Genomic DNA, 16,593 nt, shown 5'->3' on the forward strand with positions numbered 1-16,593 from the left:
ACTGTAAACATGTAGGAGAAAGCTTTCTGAAGTTGGCTAAAGGCCATTGCAATAAGGACAGTATCCCTCAACTCTTGATTCCTATCAGGACCACCTGAGACCTCACCCCACAGCAAATGATTCAGGCCACCTGGGATTGGGCACAGGCAGTCAGTGTTTTGCTTTGCCTTTTTAAAAATAAGCTCTCCAGGTGATGCAAATGAGTAACCAGCGTTGAGAATAATTGTTCGGGAACTGCCTTTATAACACAAACCTTGCCAATCTGCTCGTAATCTTTTTTTTCACCTGAACCCATATCCCTCTCCACTCCCCTCTATGCCAACATATCCTTTTGTTATGGTTGATCATTTCCTTAAGCAGGTTCTCCTCTTCCTCCTGTTTGAGTCCTGTTTATACAATGACCTCACTGACCTCAGACCATGTTCAACTTACTGGAGGTAGTAATTATTCCTGCAACAACTGACCTTGGCCGGCTTTCCTCAAGCCTACTGACTGCTTTTTTACTCTTTCACAAAAGGTGTCCTTAACATTATCCACGGTAGAGTTAGCCTGAGCTAGTGTTGCTATTTTGACCGCAGAATCTCTCAGGAATCAGGCTAAATCTCCCACAGAATCTGTACTGTGTGTTCCTCTACAAACCAGCCACAGGAAATCAGGGTGGAGTGTACATTATTTTTTTATTGGGGTATAATTCACATGTCATAAAAGCCACCCTTCTGAGGGTACAATTCAGTGGGTTTTAGTATGTTCACCAAATTGTGCAACCATCACCACTAATTCCATAATATTTCCGTCCCTCCAAAAAGAAACCCCCTACTCATTAACAGTCACTCTTTATTCCTGCAGCCCCTCCCCCTGCAACCTCTATTTCTGTCTCTCTGGATCTATTGTGGACCTTGCCTCTAAATGGATTATTCAACACTGGTCTTTTGTGTCTAGCTTATTTCACTTAGCAGATTTTCAAGGTTCATACATGCAGCATAGATAAGCAGTACTTCATTCCTTTTTGTGGCCAAATAATTTTCCATTGCATGGATTTACTACAGTATGCTTATCCATGCATAACTGATGAACATTCAAGTTGTTTCTGCTTTGGGGTTACAATAAACAGTGCTATGATCATATGTTTTCATACCTTTTGGGTACATATCTAGGGGTAGAATTGCTTGGTCACACAGTATCTCTTATGCTTAGCTTTTTGAGGAAGTTCCAAATTGTTTTTGAACATTATTTTTTTGACCTTGATACAGCTCTCTTTCCTGGGTGTGAGGTGGTTTGTTGGACTTGTTAGGGTGGGAAAAATGGTTCTCAGGCATTTTAAACATTTTTTTCTGTTATCTGCTAAACATTTTATGTGCAGGAAGAATGGTACCTTCGTACAGAAACATGCCATTCAGCATCATTTCAAAATGTGACCTCTAAAAAATGGCGCTCCTGCGGTGGCCAGTCTTTGGGGTGTCTGAGCTCCCAGGTTCCTGACCATCCCTCCAGCTGTAACTCCGGCCACCTGTCACAGTCTGTTCCTGGCACAGACAAGGCTTGCTTGTTCCAAGGACACGACTACTGGGCCACTTCCATCCGAGAAGGCCTGGTGGGGTGTCTAAATGCAGAAACGTGCCCGCTTTTCGGGGATACCCATAAAGCTCGCGTCGCCAGGTGCACACAGCCCTGCAAATGTAAAAGCCTTACGGTGCATAAAGCAGAAACTTACGTGCCTCGGTGGCCTGGAAGAGATTGTGTTGACCTCCGACCCCGCCCCCAGGCTCTTCCATTCCCTCCCCGCGGCCCTGCCCGGCTCTTCGCCTCGGGGGGCGGGGGGGGGGGGTCTGAGCCTGCGCGGGCTTGCCCGCGCGGGCGGCCTTCTCAGCATGCGCAGTCACTGCCAGCCCAACTCCTTAAACGGGCGCCCCGCGGAATGCGCGCTCACGCACGCGCACGGCCTCATCTGCGCGTGCACGGAGCCTCTCGCGGCACGCGCCCCCGCCCCGCCCCGCCCCGCCTCCTCCCCCCTCCCGCGCGCCCGCCCGCCGCCCGCCGCCGCCGCCGCCGCCGGAGCTCTGTAGTATGGCATCGAGGAGAATGGAGACCAAACCTGTGATAACCTGTCTCAAAACCCTCCTCATCATCTACTCCTTCGTCTTCTGGGTGAGTGGCCACGCCAGGCGGGTGGCCGGGCCTCCGGCCGTCCATCCTTATAGTGATGCTCGGAGAAAGGAAGAGGGGTGAAAAAACCCAAACCAAAAATCTAATCTCGGTCCCCTGCTTAAGGAAATAGGTTCAGGGGGTTGGGTTGGGGTTGCAGGATGTCGGGGTGCAAGCTTGGGGCTGCTGGGACCCTGGACCCCGCCCGGCGCGGGCTGCAAGGGGCTGCGTGGTGGCGGTGACTGCAGGTTGTCGATCTTTCCAAATTTGTTTTAATGCGCTGATTTATTTTTTTAAGCTCGCGGGATAGAGTCAGCCTCTAGGGAAAGTTGCGGCTTTATTCCTCTATTTTCCTCTCTGGACACCCCTCCCCGGCCTCCCTTACGATCCTGTTCGCGGTGTCTCTGGGAGCTAACCTGGCTGGGAGAGGGCGCGGGAGTACTGGGTTTGATCCCAGATTCCCGGTTATTCCCAGCCCCGCGGGGCTGCGGGAGGGAGGCGCCAGGAGTCCTGTGCCTGCCTGGCTGGGCAAGGGCGACCAGGGCCCCCCAAACGCACTGATGGGGAGAGGACGCTGCAGTCGCACGGAGACGCACTGACCTGAGAGGGTCTTACATAAACTAGGGGCATCTTTAAGCTTTCTCAGAGACCCAGGAGGTGGGTCTTATGACCCTTTTCCCACTCCCCTCCACCCCTCCACTCTTCATCTGGTCTTTCGGTCATTGCGTGTACCCAAGCCGCAGAGTCCTGGGGGAGGACCCCTGCCACTTGGTGACAGCAGTAGCGCCCCAACTCTACTCCCCACCTAACCGGTGCTGCTCCCAGTCCTTGAAGCTCAATGCAGAAGGGTGACGTCAGCCCCTCAGCTGAGGCCTCGGGGGGCTGCGTGGTGCACCTCGCGGAGGGATGCGCCCTTCTGCGCGCGGGGGTAGGTGGAGGAGGAGGGGGGGCTCAAGGCTTGTGCCTTACCTCATCCTGTTTGGCAATTCGTGGGATCAGTGCAGGGCTGACACTGCAGTGATTCACTTGAAGGGGTGGGTGGTACCTAAAGACCGTTCCCTGTTGTTTCTCTTTCCATGTAGAAACCCCCTCCCTCCCCAAGTTCTGCATTTCCACACCAAGCCACAGCCACTCTGCAGGAGAATGAATGTCTGTTACCTCCTTCCTCCCACCCCAATAATAATTTGGGTCATTTCACCTTCCCAGGCAGTCATTTTGAAACCTGAGGCTCTGTAGAAAAAGCTAATCCCGCCTTTGGTCATTTTTCTCCGTGTCACCCCCCACCCCAATTAGCCCTCATTCTGGTTTGAAACTGGGCACAGTACCGTATGAGACTCGGGTTGACGGTGAGGCAAGCTGTTTGTAATGACCAAGGCAGGAGCTGAGATTTATTAAGGATGAAAAAAAAAATCTCTAATGTGCCCCCCCGCCCCCCCCCCCCCCCCGCTGGCATTTCCTTGTCACTGGCATTGGTGATGCTTCAGATCCAAGAAACTGTGGACTCTAGGGACCGGACATTCCAAGAGATCTGCAGTAAGATAGGATAGATTAACTGGTATATCACACAAGGCAGACACAGAAACGGACTTTATTTGGACTGAAAACGACACAGGTTGAAAATTTAGCCGAAACTTTCCAGTAGCCATTCCTGGGAACTGGTTTAGCCTTTTATTTATTTCCTTAAATCTCTGTGTTTGGCACTTTAGTATTTACTTGACTTCCTATTTGTTACTGGAGTAAATCATATGGGTGATTATTTTGAGCTTCCTGAAAAATAAGATTTACAGTATATAGGGAGTGTTCTTCGGCATCACTGCAGGCTGGTACAGAAGGGAGTCTTCTAGACTGAGGCTTTTCATATGATCTCTTTAACTCTTCTTGCTTACCTCCCGCTCCCACCCCATGCATATAATTACTTAATGCTCCCTAATAAATCGTAAACAAGCACTGTATTTTATGTCCCCTGACGTTCGTGATACCTGCGTTCTAAGTTTTTAATAATCTCAAATAAAACGTTTACCTGGAGCATTTTCAGTAGTTTAAATAGCATTCAGTAATCATTTCACAACCAAAAGAATGAGATCTCTCCAGATTCAAGAGTATTTTAAATAAGACATTGTCGTTAATAAAGTGTTGTTCAAATGTCATGTTTCCATTGTACTTTAAATGCTGGTTGTTGTTTTTTTTATAAAACACCTTATTGAAATGTAATTCAGATACTATATAATTTACTTTTTTAAGAATGTACAATCCAGTGGTTTTTAGTATATTCACAGATAAGTGCAACCATCAGCCCGGTCAGTTTTAGAACATTTTCATCATTTTTAAAGAAACTCCATACGTTTAGCTATTCTCCTCCTCTCCCTCCCCTCCCCAAGTAATCACTAATCTAATTTCTGTCTCTAGATTTCCCTATTCTGGACATTTTATATAAATGAAATCATATAGTATGTGGTCTTTGGTGATTGGTTTCTTTCATTTAACGTAACGTTTTCAAGATTCATCCATGTTCCTTCTTTTTATTGCCAAATAATACTGCATTGTATGACTATATCACATTTTGTTCATCTGTTTGTCCATTAATGGGCATTGGGGTTGTTTCTACCTTTTGGATATTGTGAATAATGATGCTATAAATGTTCACATACAAATGTTTGTGTGAACATATATTTTCAATTCTCTTTCCTGGGAATTGCTGGGTCATGTAGTAACTCTATGTTTAATTGTTTGAAGAACTGCCAGACTGTTTTCCAAAGTGACTGCACCATTTTATATCCCACCCCCCACCCCCAGCAGTGTTGGGGGGTTCTGGTTTCTCCACGCCCTTGCCAACATTTGTTATTATCTGACTTTGTGATTCTAGCCATTTTAGTAAGTATCTCATTGTGGTTTTGAGTTGAATTTCACTGATGAGTAATGATGTTGAGCATCTTTTTATGTGCTTCTTGGTCATTTGTATATCTTCCTTGAAATGTCTATTCATATCCTTTGCCCATTTTTTATTTGGGTTATTCATTTATTATTGAGTTGCAAGTGTCCTTTACTTTTTGATTCAAGTCTCTTATCAGATATACCATATGCACATATTTTCTCCTATTCTGCGGACTTCCTTTTCACTTCCTTGATGGTGTCCTTTGAAGTACAAAAGTTTTTATTTTGACAAAGTCTAGCTTACCTATTTTTCTTTTGTTACTTGTGTTTTGGGTGTGCTATCTAGGAATGCTTTGCCAAATTCAAGATCATGAAGAAAATGCTATTGATTAGAGTGATTTATCAATTCAGTAAATACAGTTGACAAATTTATATCTAGAACTATGTCTGGCACATTGTAGGCACTCAAATATCTGTCAAAACTTCTGGGATTAGGTTAGGTAATTAACTAAAAAGATGACCTTAGTTCTTTTAAGTGGAAGATGGAGGAAAGATTAGTCAGAATTGTTTCCTTTGTGTTCTTTGTGAATTGCTTTCATGGGACACCCTCTCTTCTCTTCTGTTTAGATTTAGGACCGGAAGACATTCGAACTTAAAATGATGGTAGACCAGTAACATCAAGAGGTGGATGCACCTGAGTGTATACTAAAGCAGAAATCTAATGTTATGGAAGAGAGATCTTTGTTTTATCTTGTCTCCTCTTCTGTCTACAATCATTCTCCCTTTCTGAGGTATTCCTCTAGAGCATTCTCCCTTTCTGAGGTATTCCTCTAGAGCAATGGTTCTCAACAGGTGACATTTTTGTCCACCCATCTCCTGACATTTGGCAGTGTCTGGAGACCTTTTGGGTTGCAGCTGGGGTTGGAGTGCTATTGGCATCTAGTGGATAGAGGCCACAAGGGCTGCCGAACATCCTATAAAACACAAGACAGACCTCACAACAAAGAATTACCTGGTTCAACGTTAACAGTGCCTGCAACCTCTATACTATTGGACTTTATACAGTAGTAAGTCCTACGAAGAAAAATAGAGTCTTATGCAAAATTATATTTAGTAGTGTTTGGAACCGCCAAACCAGAGCATGCTCAACACAGTCCCAGGTTAGAGGAAAAACAGTCTCTATAGTGCACTGTAATTCTTTTTTGAAGATAAAAGGTAGGTAGTTCTTTATATGATAGTGTCTAAAAGGATAAGATGATTTGTCTTCCAGTAAATGACATCACTTGAATGCTAGGTAAATGGATCATTTATTTTTCCTGGTTTATATGTCTCATTTTCAGATTTATAGAAGAGGAGGAAAAAACACACCTAGGAGTAAGTTATCCTGTGCTTCAAAGACTAGTAAATAGTGCCTGGCACATAATAGGTTTACTCAGGAAGTACTGAATGAATGAATGAATGAATGAATGAAATTTTATTGACTACTCTTAGGCTCATTTATTTATTTCAATTTACCTTAATTTGTATATTAAAGTAATTGGGAGACTTTTCAAAACAGTCTCCTTTCCAGTCTACCTGTGGTAATTTAAATGTGTTCCTGACATTAATACATACAAACATGGGACAGAGGACTTTCTAAAGAATAGCTTATCCTAATGATAGTTCAGTTATTATATTTTTATGGTCAGCTAGTTTCCCAGACATTTTAGTTATCTAAAATTTTCATTGGAATTTAATGTCTTAAGCTTGAATAAAAAAGGTATCTATTTTGTCCTAATACAAAGCAAAATGTCTCTTCTTCATGACAAATATAATTATTTTCAACAAGTGGGACAGTTTTTTAAACATGCCACTTATTAGGTAAATTCTGTTTTGACTTATAATTTTTAATGTATTTTAGACACTCATGTGAGTTCTAAATCCACGGCATCTAAATCCACTAAATAACGTGTGAAGAAAAATATCCTTCACTTCATTCCAGTGTATATTAGATTTGATTTCTTGGTTAAATATCCAAGGACCTAATTAGCTTATCAGTAATGCTATCAAACTGTCTTATTGAAAAATATGAGTGCTTCTTTTTTTTTTTTTCACTTGATAAGCATCACCAATCTTTTTTGGGGGGAGGATTTAAACATTTTTTATTTTATTTTCGAGAGAGAGAGAGTGTACAAGCGGGGGGGGTGGGGTGGGAGAGAGAGAATGAATGAATCTCAAGCAGGCTCCATGCCCAGTGCAGAACCAGACATGAGGCTTGATCCCACGACCCTGGGATCATGACCTGAACCAAAATTAAGAGTTGGATGCTCAACGGACTGAGCCACCCAGGTGGCCCCCCTTTTTTTTTGAGAGGAATTAAAAGAATAATGGTCAAAATATTTTTCTTTTTTATTTTATCATCTAGAAAGTTTAGGTCCTTAGGTTAAATAGAGGAGAAAAATATCTTAATGAGAATTCCCTAACATTTTACTAAGTGTTTGAGTTTTGGCACATACTGAAGTTCATACTTACTATTTTGCATGTGTGTGTAATTCAATAAACAGTCATTAAAGGGCTTTTATATGCCAGGTATTTCAATAGAATGTTTACCAACTTTTGCCAGCTGCTGCTTTTAGCGTTTTACCTTCATTTTTAGGTAATGCACTTATTTTACTACTTCTCAACTAGTAGGTGTTATATATTGTCTTCCCACTATGGAAGATGAAGATTAGCTCTCCTACCCCTTTCTCCCACACTCACATCCTTTCTCTATTGGGATAGACCCCAGTGTATTATTTATCATTATCATATATCATTCTGGTTGGAGCAGGAGCCAGTGGTTACATTAATGTGACTAGGTAAGCCTATTCATAGATGAGCCATTTAGTGTGTATATTATGATTATGTGCACAGCTTTTTGTTTCCTCTGTTAAAAATTGCCTTGTTTTATATCCTTTGCTTGTCCCTCTTCCGTGTTTGCTCCTAATTTAGCCCCAGACTCTCCCCCAAGAGCTGTGTGTCTTCACTCAGTATGTTTAAATACTTCATGAATCCTATCAGCTCCTATCAGAGACCTTTCTCCTAGAGCATTCTGACCTTTAATCTGGACTAGTGTTCTCTGGCCCTTTGAAACAGCCAACATCATTATAATCTCCCTTTACCATCATCCTGGAAAATCCAGTCTCCTTTTATGTTGGATCCTCAGTTTCCTATATGTCCTGTTTTTCTTGTTCTTTCATTTTGTTGGGGCAAATCATCTAGTAACTTTCTGGAGAAGGATGCATGGGTGGTTAATATTTGAAGTCTTGCAGGTGTGAAAATCTTATTTTTCTCTTGCATTTAATTTGATAGTTTGAGTATAGAATTCTAGCTTATAAATCATTTACACTCAGAATGTTACTGTCTCCTCTCCTCCTCCCAGTCTTCTTACTCTTTTTACTGTTGAAAAATCAAATGTTAGTCAAATTCTTCTTAAATTCTGCTTTTTCTTCTCTGAAAGCTTTTGTAAATTCTTATTTTTGGTGCTCTGAAATTTCATCAGAATATTTCTTGTTATATATTTATTTTCATTTCTCTCCTGTGCATTCTTTCAATCTGGCAACCGAGGTCCTTCAGTTTGGGGAAATTTTCTTGAATTATCTTTTTGGTTACTTTCATTTTCTCTATTCTCTCTCTTTCTTTGAATGTACCTTTTAGACAGATTCTCTAATTTCTTTCCTCTCTTCTACCTCTTCATCATTTTTTAAGATTTTATTTTTAAATTATCTCTACATGCAACATGGAGTTCCAAGTCATGACCCCAAGATCAAGAGTCACATGCTCCACTGACTGAGCCAGCCAGGCACCCCTACCTCTTCACCTTTTTGCTCTACCTTCTGGGACATGTCACCTACTTGATCTTGCCTGCTATTGAATTTTTCATTTGATTTATATATTGATTCCTAGGAGCTCCTTTTTGATATCTGAATATTACTTTTCCTATCATCTTACTCTTATTTCGAAAATGTATCTTTTTAAAATCCTTTTGGCAATACTGATGATTTTTTTTTTCTAAGTTTGCTTCTTCTGCATGGTTTCCTTCAAACTTCTCTGTTTTCTGGCATATTACAGACTTACCTCAAATTTCTGGCAACCTTTTGCTCTTTGTTCTGTGCGTGTTTAAGAGTAGAACACTAAAAAGCTGATTGGAAGCCCCTACTATATTAAGTGGGAGTTTGTTGATTTTTAAGTTGGGTGATTTGGCTGGACAATTGAGTTTGGAACCAAGGTAAGTATCTTTAGGTCTTTTCCCTTGGCCCGATCAGATTTCCTACAGAAGCATCTTCCAATCATCTCTTTGCATGGAGAAGATTAGGAGGATGGGAATCCAACATGGTGGAGAAGTAGGGGGACCCAAAGTTCCCTTGTCCCTCAAACACAGGAGTGTTGAGGCCAGAGGACTTGGAATTCCAAGAGACCAGGCTGCAGAGCAACAGAGACGTCTCCAGGGGCCCACGGGGACAACCTGGCAGGCCATAGGGTTACTTCAATGAACAAATCAAAGCACACCTGGTGGAGGGTCCAAACCATCACTGCGAGTAGGGTAATAAAGCAACCAGAGTTATAACAACAGAAAGCATGTAACACACTCCAAAAAACACCTGCTAAAGGGCTGGGCCCTGGACAGTGTATGACCTCTCTTTAACATAGTAGTGCTCACAGGTGCAGGACACATAACAAGCCTTTAAAGCACATAAGGGACAGAAAACTAGCCCAAATGACAAAATGGAAGAATTCCCCTCAGAAGAAATTCCAGGAAGGAATGACAGCTGAAGAATTGCTCAAAACAGATATAAACAATATATCTGATCAAGAATTTAGAGTAATAGTCATAAGATTAATCACTGGGCTTGAAAAAAGCATAGAAGACAGCAGAGAATCTATTGCTACAGAGATCAAGGAACTAAAAAATAGTCATGATGAATTAAATGCTATAAATGAGGTGGATGAAGAAGGTTAGAAATTTGGGTGTCTTCACATGCAGTATATAAAACTTTGTTAAGCCCCTATTTTAAGTATACAATATATGTCCACTGTGCTTTTGTTCCACAGTTCAGAGACCCTCTGTTTCACCCTCCCTGGAAAATGAATCTGAGCCTATGCTGGAATGGGAAAAGGCTAGAGACAGAAGTTGGCAAGGATCTAATTACTTCACAGAAAGCCTTTTTTTTTTTTAACCAGATCCTCCTTATTTTAGCCCCGTTTCATCCCCAGTTCCAGGTGCGCTTGCGTGCAAATATTTTGTTCTTGGCTTTTCTCATAGCTGCCGTAAGATTTGGCTTTTTCTCAGCTTTCAAAATGTCATTGTGGTTGTCTCCTCTTCCATTCTCTTTGTTATTGTGGGTTTTAAAAATCCTTTTAGTGTCACTTCGGTGGAGTTTTGGGAGATCGCCAAGGTAAATGGATGTGTTCAATCCATCATCTTTAACTGAAAGTCCTTTATATTTGTATCTCTTCATTGCATGGTACTAATTAAATACGTAGTTGATTGTGAGTGATCGACTGGAGCATCTAAAATGGCGATAGTTGGGCTGAGCTAGTAGATACTGGTATCTACTTTTCAATTTTTACAAAGCTTTTGGATGTCAAGGGGAGTGTTCTGGGGACTCGAGTTGGACTAAATGGAAATGAAGCTCTGAAGGTTGCTGCTGCTTTTTCTGCTCCTTTCTTCCTGTCAGGTGAAGGCCTTTGTGTCTTCTGACCTAATTCAGACCTTGCTGAATTAATTGAACGTGGAAGCACCAGAGTTCAAAATATGATGTTAAACGGGTTATTGCTCGGCTGTCTTTCTGTTATGACATGATAACCCTTCATGTTTATTATAGGATTTGTACGTTGTAATCTGAAGAGTCTCTTCTTAATCAACTTCACTCCCCATATGCAGTATGCAGTTAGGATATGTGCACTACCTTTTATAGGGTTTGGGGAACATTAGTCTTTTCCACTTAGTAGTTGCTTAGAAACTAGCTGAAATTTTGTCCAATTAGAATGAAATAGTTTCCTCAATTTTAATTATAGCTAGAGTTCTTGATGTGCCCTTACCATGAGCTCTATTACTTATGATTCATGGACTTGTTCAGCGTTATATACTGTTTTAAGTAAGCACCTCAGAGGGTGCTGAAAGTTGAAAGTCATCTCTGACTGCGTTTCTTTGCTTAAATGTATTAAGCCCTTGACATGGGTGACTAATGCACTGCTAAACCAATTTGAAACACACTTTAAAAATATATCCTTATATCTTTTTCTCCTCTGTTCCCATCACAGCAGCTTCTGATTTGGGTTATCTCCTCATGGCAAGCAGATCGTTGGATTACTCTTCTTAAATTTATTTTTTTTGGCTGTTATCCCCCTTGCCATGACAGAAGGCTTTTCATTTTTGGCTCAACATTTTGGCCTCTTTTATATAGATCCTTAATATCCGTCAAGTAAAGGACATAGTGGGGAAAAGATAGGAGAGGGTTTTTCTTCGTTTTCCCTTTTTATTATTTGATCAGTTGTGCAGGAAAGCATGTCAAATAGTTTGGTGGTAGAATTAAGGATCACAGTTCTATTGTGGAAGATTTTCTTTAGTGCTTTCTGGAAGGCACAGTGGGCTTTTTCATCATCGTTTTAGGAGAAATTACATGCCTTTTACTAGAAGATGCAGTGAGTCAGATACAGATACTAGTTGAACAGTCTAGATCAGTGGTTCTCAACCCTGTATGCCCATCAGGATTGCCTAAGGAGACCTGAAATACATGCTTAGGTTCCCACCCTAAGAGATTCTGATTCAGTTGGTCTGGAGTTGGGTAGCACCATTTGGATCTTTCACATAATCTCCTAGGTGATTCAGCTGTTCAAGTAGGATTGAGAACCATTGATTCCAAGAGAACTCAATATATAATAGCAAGCCTGGTTCATCTCGACTCTTCTGGATCTGGAGGTAGCTAGGGGATATCTAGCTGTTGAGTATCTAGCATTGGCTTATTGATTTGTTCTGCTTTGCTTCAAAGTCTGAAGCTAGGTTTCCAGTGTCTCTTGGTAAATCAAAGTGACCTTGTCCCTTTGGGAGACCCTGCTAGCCATACCTAACTATAGGAGCGCTTATCAGAATCACTAAGGGACTTTTAAAAACACAGATATGTGGTCCTGTCTCCTGAAGTTTTTATTTTAATGGGTCTAGAGATTGGCCTGGTTATGTATTTTTTAAAACCACTCCCAAGGTGATTCTGATTTCTGGGATGTGACTCTAGTCCACAATGCAGTTTGTTATAAATTCTTACCATATGAATGCTTTCCTGTGGTGTGATCTGTGGTACCATAAAGCTAGCTTGAAAAGATTCCACAAGCAAGACATAGCCCAAAGGTCTCCAATTGAACTCTTGGAGTTTGGAGTAGTTTCATTTCCTCGAGGGAATCTATTTCTGTTCACATTTGCACTGAAAAGTTAAGAAGCCCTCTGCCAAGAGATCAGACTATTATCCAATATATACAACAAAAAGTGAAGTAGGAGAGAGAAGTTTATGAGTAAAGTAGATTTCTGATCTTTTATGGGAAGTGTGGTGGTGTTTGGGGGTTGCTCTGGTTACGGAGGCATGAGTGGTTGACCTTGGCCTTGGAACCATTTGGGTGAGACTGTTGTTGATTGACTCCAGAAAATGTGTTCACTGCAGTGTCTGCTGCTGCTTGGTTGGACTCAAAGTGTGTGAGGCTGTCATTGTAACTGGCTTTCAGAAGAATGATCCCTGAAGCAAGTTGAGTTGTCACTGATAATTAGACTGAGGTGAATTGTCATTGATCAAATAGGTTTGAAAGTGGGTACTGGTGGTTGCTAGTTACGATGCCTATTGAATAATCAACTTGCTTCTCCCCAGAAGTATAGAGACTTTTGTTCTCGCCTCAGACTGCCACTTCTTGCTTGGCAATGAAAGGAAGTTGCTTCTGCACTTTAGTTCCCACTCTCCAAACATTGTCATGGTGTTGTACAGAATTCCTGGGTCAGTTAACTGTTCTAATCATTCCACAAAGATTATTTTAAAGTTTATCGTTTCCAGGGATTGTTCCAGGACTTCCCAAAGGTAGATTCTGTTGCACTGAAAAGGAACCTAAAACTTGATAATGAGTCTGAGTGGTAAATGGTCCTTTCACATCCTCATCATTACTTACGTTCCATTTCTATTTCTGATGAAACTTTTGAGGATTTATTGCTTTGCTCCACTTCTGTTTCATATTCAAAACTGTACCAGTCACTTGGTATTCTTTTAACTATTGCCCTCTGTTGTAGGGGGCTTGAAATCAGTCCTGTGGTAAGCCTTGATTTGGAGAGTTGATGTATGGCCTTAGGCAAGCCACACAAGTGTTTCTGAGCCTCAGTTTCCTCTTCAGAATTGAGATTTGTGCTTACCCACCTTAGTCAGGTGTTGAAGGCTAAATGACATTCAAGTGCTTTGTAAAGTGTGACACATACACATTTTGCCAACATTATTCCTTATGGTGTAGAGTGTTGCTTTTTTCCTAATATCTTGCACATGGGAGGTATTATGTCAATCTTTGTTAAATGAGTAAATTGATCAGAACTCTCCCAATCCTGAAAATCAAAGATGATTAACTCTTTGGATTTTATAGTTTGTGACTAAGGAGAGCTGGGATTGCAAAAGAGTTTGAATAGGAACCAAAAATATAGTGAGTTTAGGTTGCTGAGTGTAGCTGTCATTGAGATAAGGATATTCTTACATAGGATAAATAAATATAAATCTGTCACTTAAAATTAAACCAAGTATTGATGACTTCCCTTATTATTTTTTTAAATAAGCTTTTAATTTTAGAACAGTTTTAAATTTACAGAAAATTGTGGAGATAGTACATAGTTTCCATTTATCGTACAACCAGTTTTTCCTATTATTAACATCTTATATTAGTATGGTACCTTTGTTACAGTTAGTGAACCAAAATCAATACATTATTAACTAAAGTCCATACCTCATTCAGATTTCCTGAGTTTTAACCTAATATCGAATTTAGGCTACTATATTACATTTAGTAGTAATGTGTCCTTAGACTTCTTTTGGTTGTGACGGTTTCTCAGACTTTCCTTGTTTTTGGTGACTTGACAATTTTTGAAGAGTAGGGGTCATATACCTTGTACAGTGGCCCTCAGTTGGGATTTGTCTGATGTTCTTCTCATGGTTACTGGGGTTACGTGTTTTGGGAAAGAAAACCACAGTGGTTAAGTGCTATTTTCATCACATCATATGAAGGGTGCCCACTAATAAGATGACTTATTGCTGTTGATATTGACCATGATTATCTGACTGAGATGGTTTATCAGGTTTCTCACTGTAAAGGTACTCTTTTTCCCCATTTCTATACTGTGTTCTTTGGAAGAAAGTCACTATGCCTAACTCACACTTAAGGATTGTGGAGTTATGCACCACTTCCTTGAGGGCAGGGTATCTGTCATTATTTTATTAACAGAGACGATTTCCGTTCAACAAATGTTAAAACCAACAGTAAATATTTGTTCAAAAAACAGTAAAATATTAAAGACATTTGAGTTAGTTGGGAACTAGACAAGGATTCTTGCTTGCCATTATTATTTATGATTTTGGTTTATCTAGCCACTGCAGTAAAATAAAAACAACTTAATGTTGGATCTTTTCATGGATACAATTGTTGTATACTAAGAAACCCAATAGTTTTTTAGTTTAAAAAAAAGACTAACAGAATTTGGTAAAGTGGTGGGATACAAGATAAAAATACAAAAATTAGGGGCACCTGGGTGGCTCCATCAGTTACGCGTCTGACTTCAGCTCAGGTCATGATCTCACGGTTCATGAGTTCAAGCCCTACATTGGGCTCACAGCTGTCGGTGCAGAGCTTACTGAAGATCCTGTCCCCTTCTCTTTCTGCCCCTCCCCCACTTGTGCTCTCTGTCTCTCTCAAAATAAATAAACTTTTTAAAAAATACAAAAATTACTTGCTTTTCATTATTTTAACATAAGCCTTAGAAAAGGAGAGGGAGGAAAAACTTCTGGTCTTAGTAGCAACAGATATCATAACTACTTTAGAATAAAGCTAACAAGAAAGGCAAGGCTCTTTTTAAAAATTTTATTTATGTATTTATTTTTTTAATTTACATCCAAGTTAGTTAGCATACAGTGATAATGATTTCAGGAGTAGATTCCAGTGATTCATCCCCTAGGTATAACACCCAGTGCTCATCCCAACAAGTGTCTTTCTTAGTGCCCCTTACCCATTTAGCCTGTTCCCCCACCCACAACCCCTCCAGCAACCCTCAGTTTGTTCTCTGTATTTAAGAGTCTCTTATGTTTTATCCCCCTCCTTGTTTTTATATGATTTTTGCTTCCCTTCCCTGATGTTCATCTGTTTTGTGTCTTAAATTCCACATGAGTGAAGTCATGTGATATTTGTCTTTCTCTGACTAGTTTCGCTTAGCATAATACCATCTAGTTCCATCCACGTAGTTGCAAATGGCAAAGTTTCATTCTTTTTGAAGGGCATGGCTATTATATGAAGAAAACTAAGGTTTTATTGAAGGATATACAATGAGATCTGAACAGATTAAAGGACACTGTGTTCTTGAATGGGGAGATTGAATATCATAAAAATACCAATTTTCTAAAAATGTGTTTAGAGCCATTCCAAGGAGAATCCCAACAGGACTCTTTTGAGGGGTAGGGGTGATACTGCTAAAATAATAATGTTTATGTAGAAGAATAAATGCCTGAAAAATCAAGAGAAATTTTGGGTGAAAAAAGAAGTATGTGCCTTATCAGTTATCAGAATATACTCTTGTGGCAGACATACTATAATATGGCTGCCATGATTCCCACTTCCTGGTATTCATGTCCTTGTGTAATCTCCTCTATTTGGGTATTAGCAGGACACATCACTTGCTTCTAATAGAATACAACAGAGATGTTCAGGTGTATGTGAATACGTGGTCGTGATTATATTAGATAAGACTGTAATGTCTGTCTTCCTGAGACACTCTGTCCCTGGCTGGCCTTGAAGAAGTAAGCTACCCTGTTGTGATCTGCCCTATGCAGAGGGCCACGTGGCAAGGAACTGAGGGCAGCTTTGGCTAATAGCCAGCAAGAAACTGAGATCCCCAGTTTGGTAGCCTGCAAGGAATGAAATGATGCCAACAATAAAGTGATCTTGGAAGCAGATCCTTCCGCATTTAGGCCTCAGATGAAACTGCAGTCACCTGAAACCTTGACTGAAGCTTTGTGAAACTCTGAAACGGAAGACCCAGCTAAGCTGTGCCCAGACTCCTGACCCTACAGAAACTGTGAGGTAATAATTGTATGCTGTTTTATGCCTCTACATTTGTGGCAATACATAACCAATGAAGCTTTAAAGTCACTAATTGATTCAATATCATATTGGCTGAGAAATAGACAAATAGGTCAGTGGAACAATAGAGAATCCAGAATTAAATTCTAGTGTATGTGGTTTACTATATGAAAAATACATTCATTTTAGTGAGAGATGCTACTAAATGATGCTACTGGATATGTGGAAGAAGATAAAACTAGAGCCCCTACTTAAATAATATTA

General features: G+C 40.6%; 1 protein-coding gene and 1 long non-coding RNA gene across 3 annotated transcripts in view; one reads left to right on the forward strand and one right to left on the reverse strand.

Moving 5' to 3' along the window:
* Positions 1–1,315: 1,315 nt before the first annotated feature.
* On the reverse strand, positions 1,316–9,644 carry LOC125157815 (uncharacterized). Its single transcript, XR_007149073.1, has 3 exons — positions 9,517–9,644; positions 9,385–9,394; positions 1,316–1,331 (listed from the first exon to the last, which is right to left on the reverse strand). It is a non-coding gene; the product is annotated as an uncharacterized LOC125157815 (long non-coding RNA).
* Positions 2,029–16,593, forward strand: part of TSPAN7 (tetraspanin 7) — a 125,539-nt gene continuing 110,974 nt past the window's right edge. For both annotated transcript variants that reach the window (XM_047844843.1, XM_047844844.1), the window contains exon 1: positions 2,029–2,145. In XM_047844843.1, the coding sequence (XP_047700799.1) occupies positions 2,065–2,145 (81 nt within the window). In that variant the 5' untranslated portion in view covers positions 2,029–2,064. The remainder of the gene's footprint in view (positions 2,146–16,593) is intronic.

This window comes from Prionailurus viverrinus, chromosome X, assembly GCF_022837055.1.
Source record: "Prionailurus viverrinus isolate Anna chromosome X, UM_Priviv_1.0, whole genome shotgun sequence".
Classification (NCBI taxonomy): domain Eukaryota; kingdom Metazoa; phylum Chordata; class Mammalia; order Carnivora; family Felidae; genus Prionailurus; species Prionailurus viverrinus.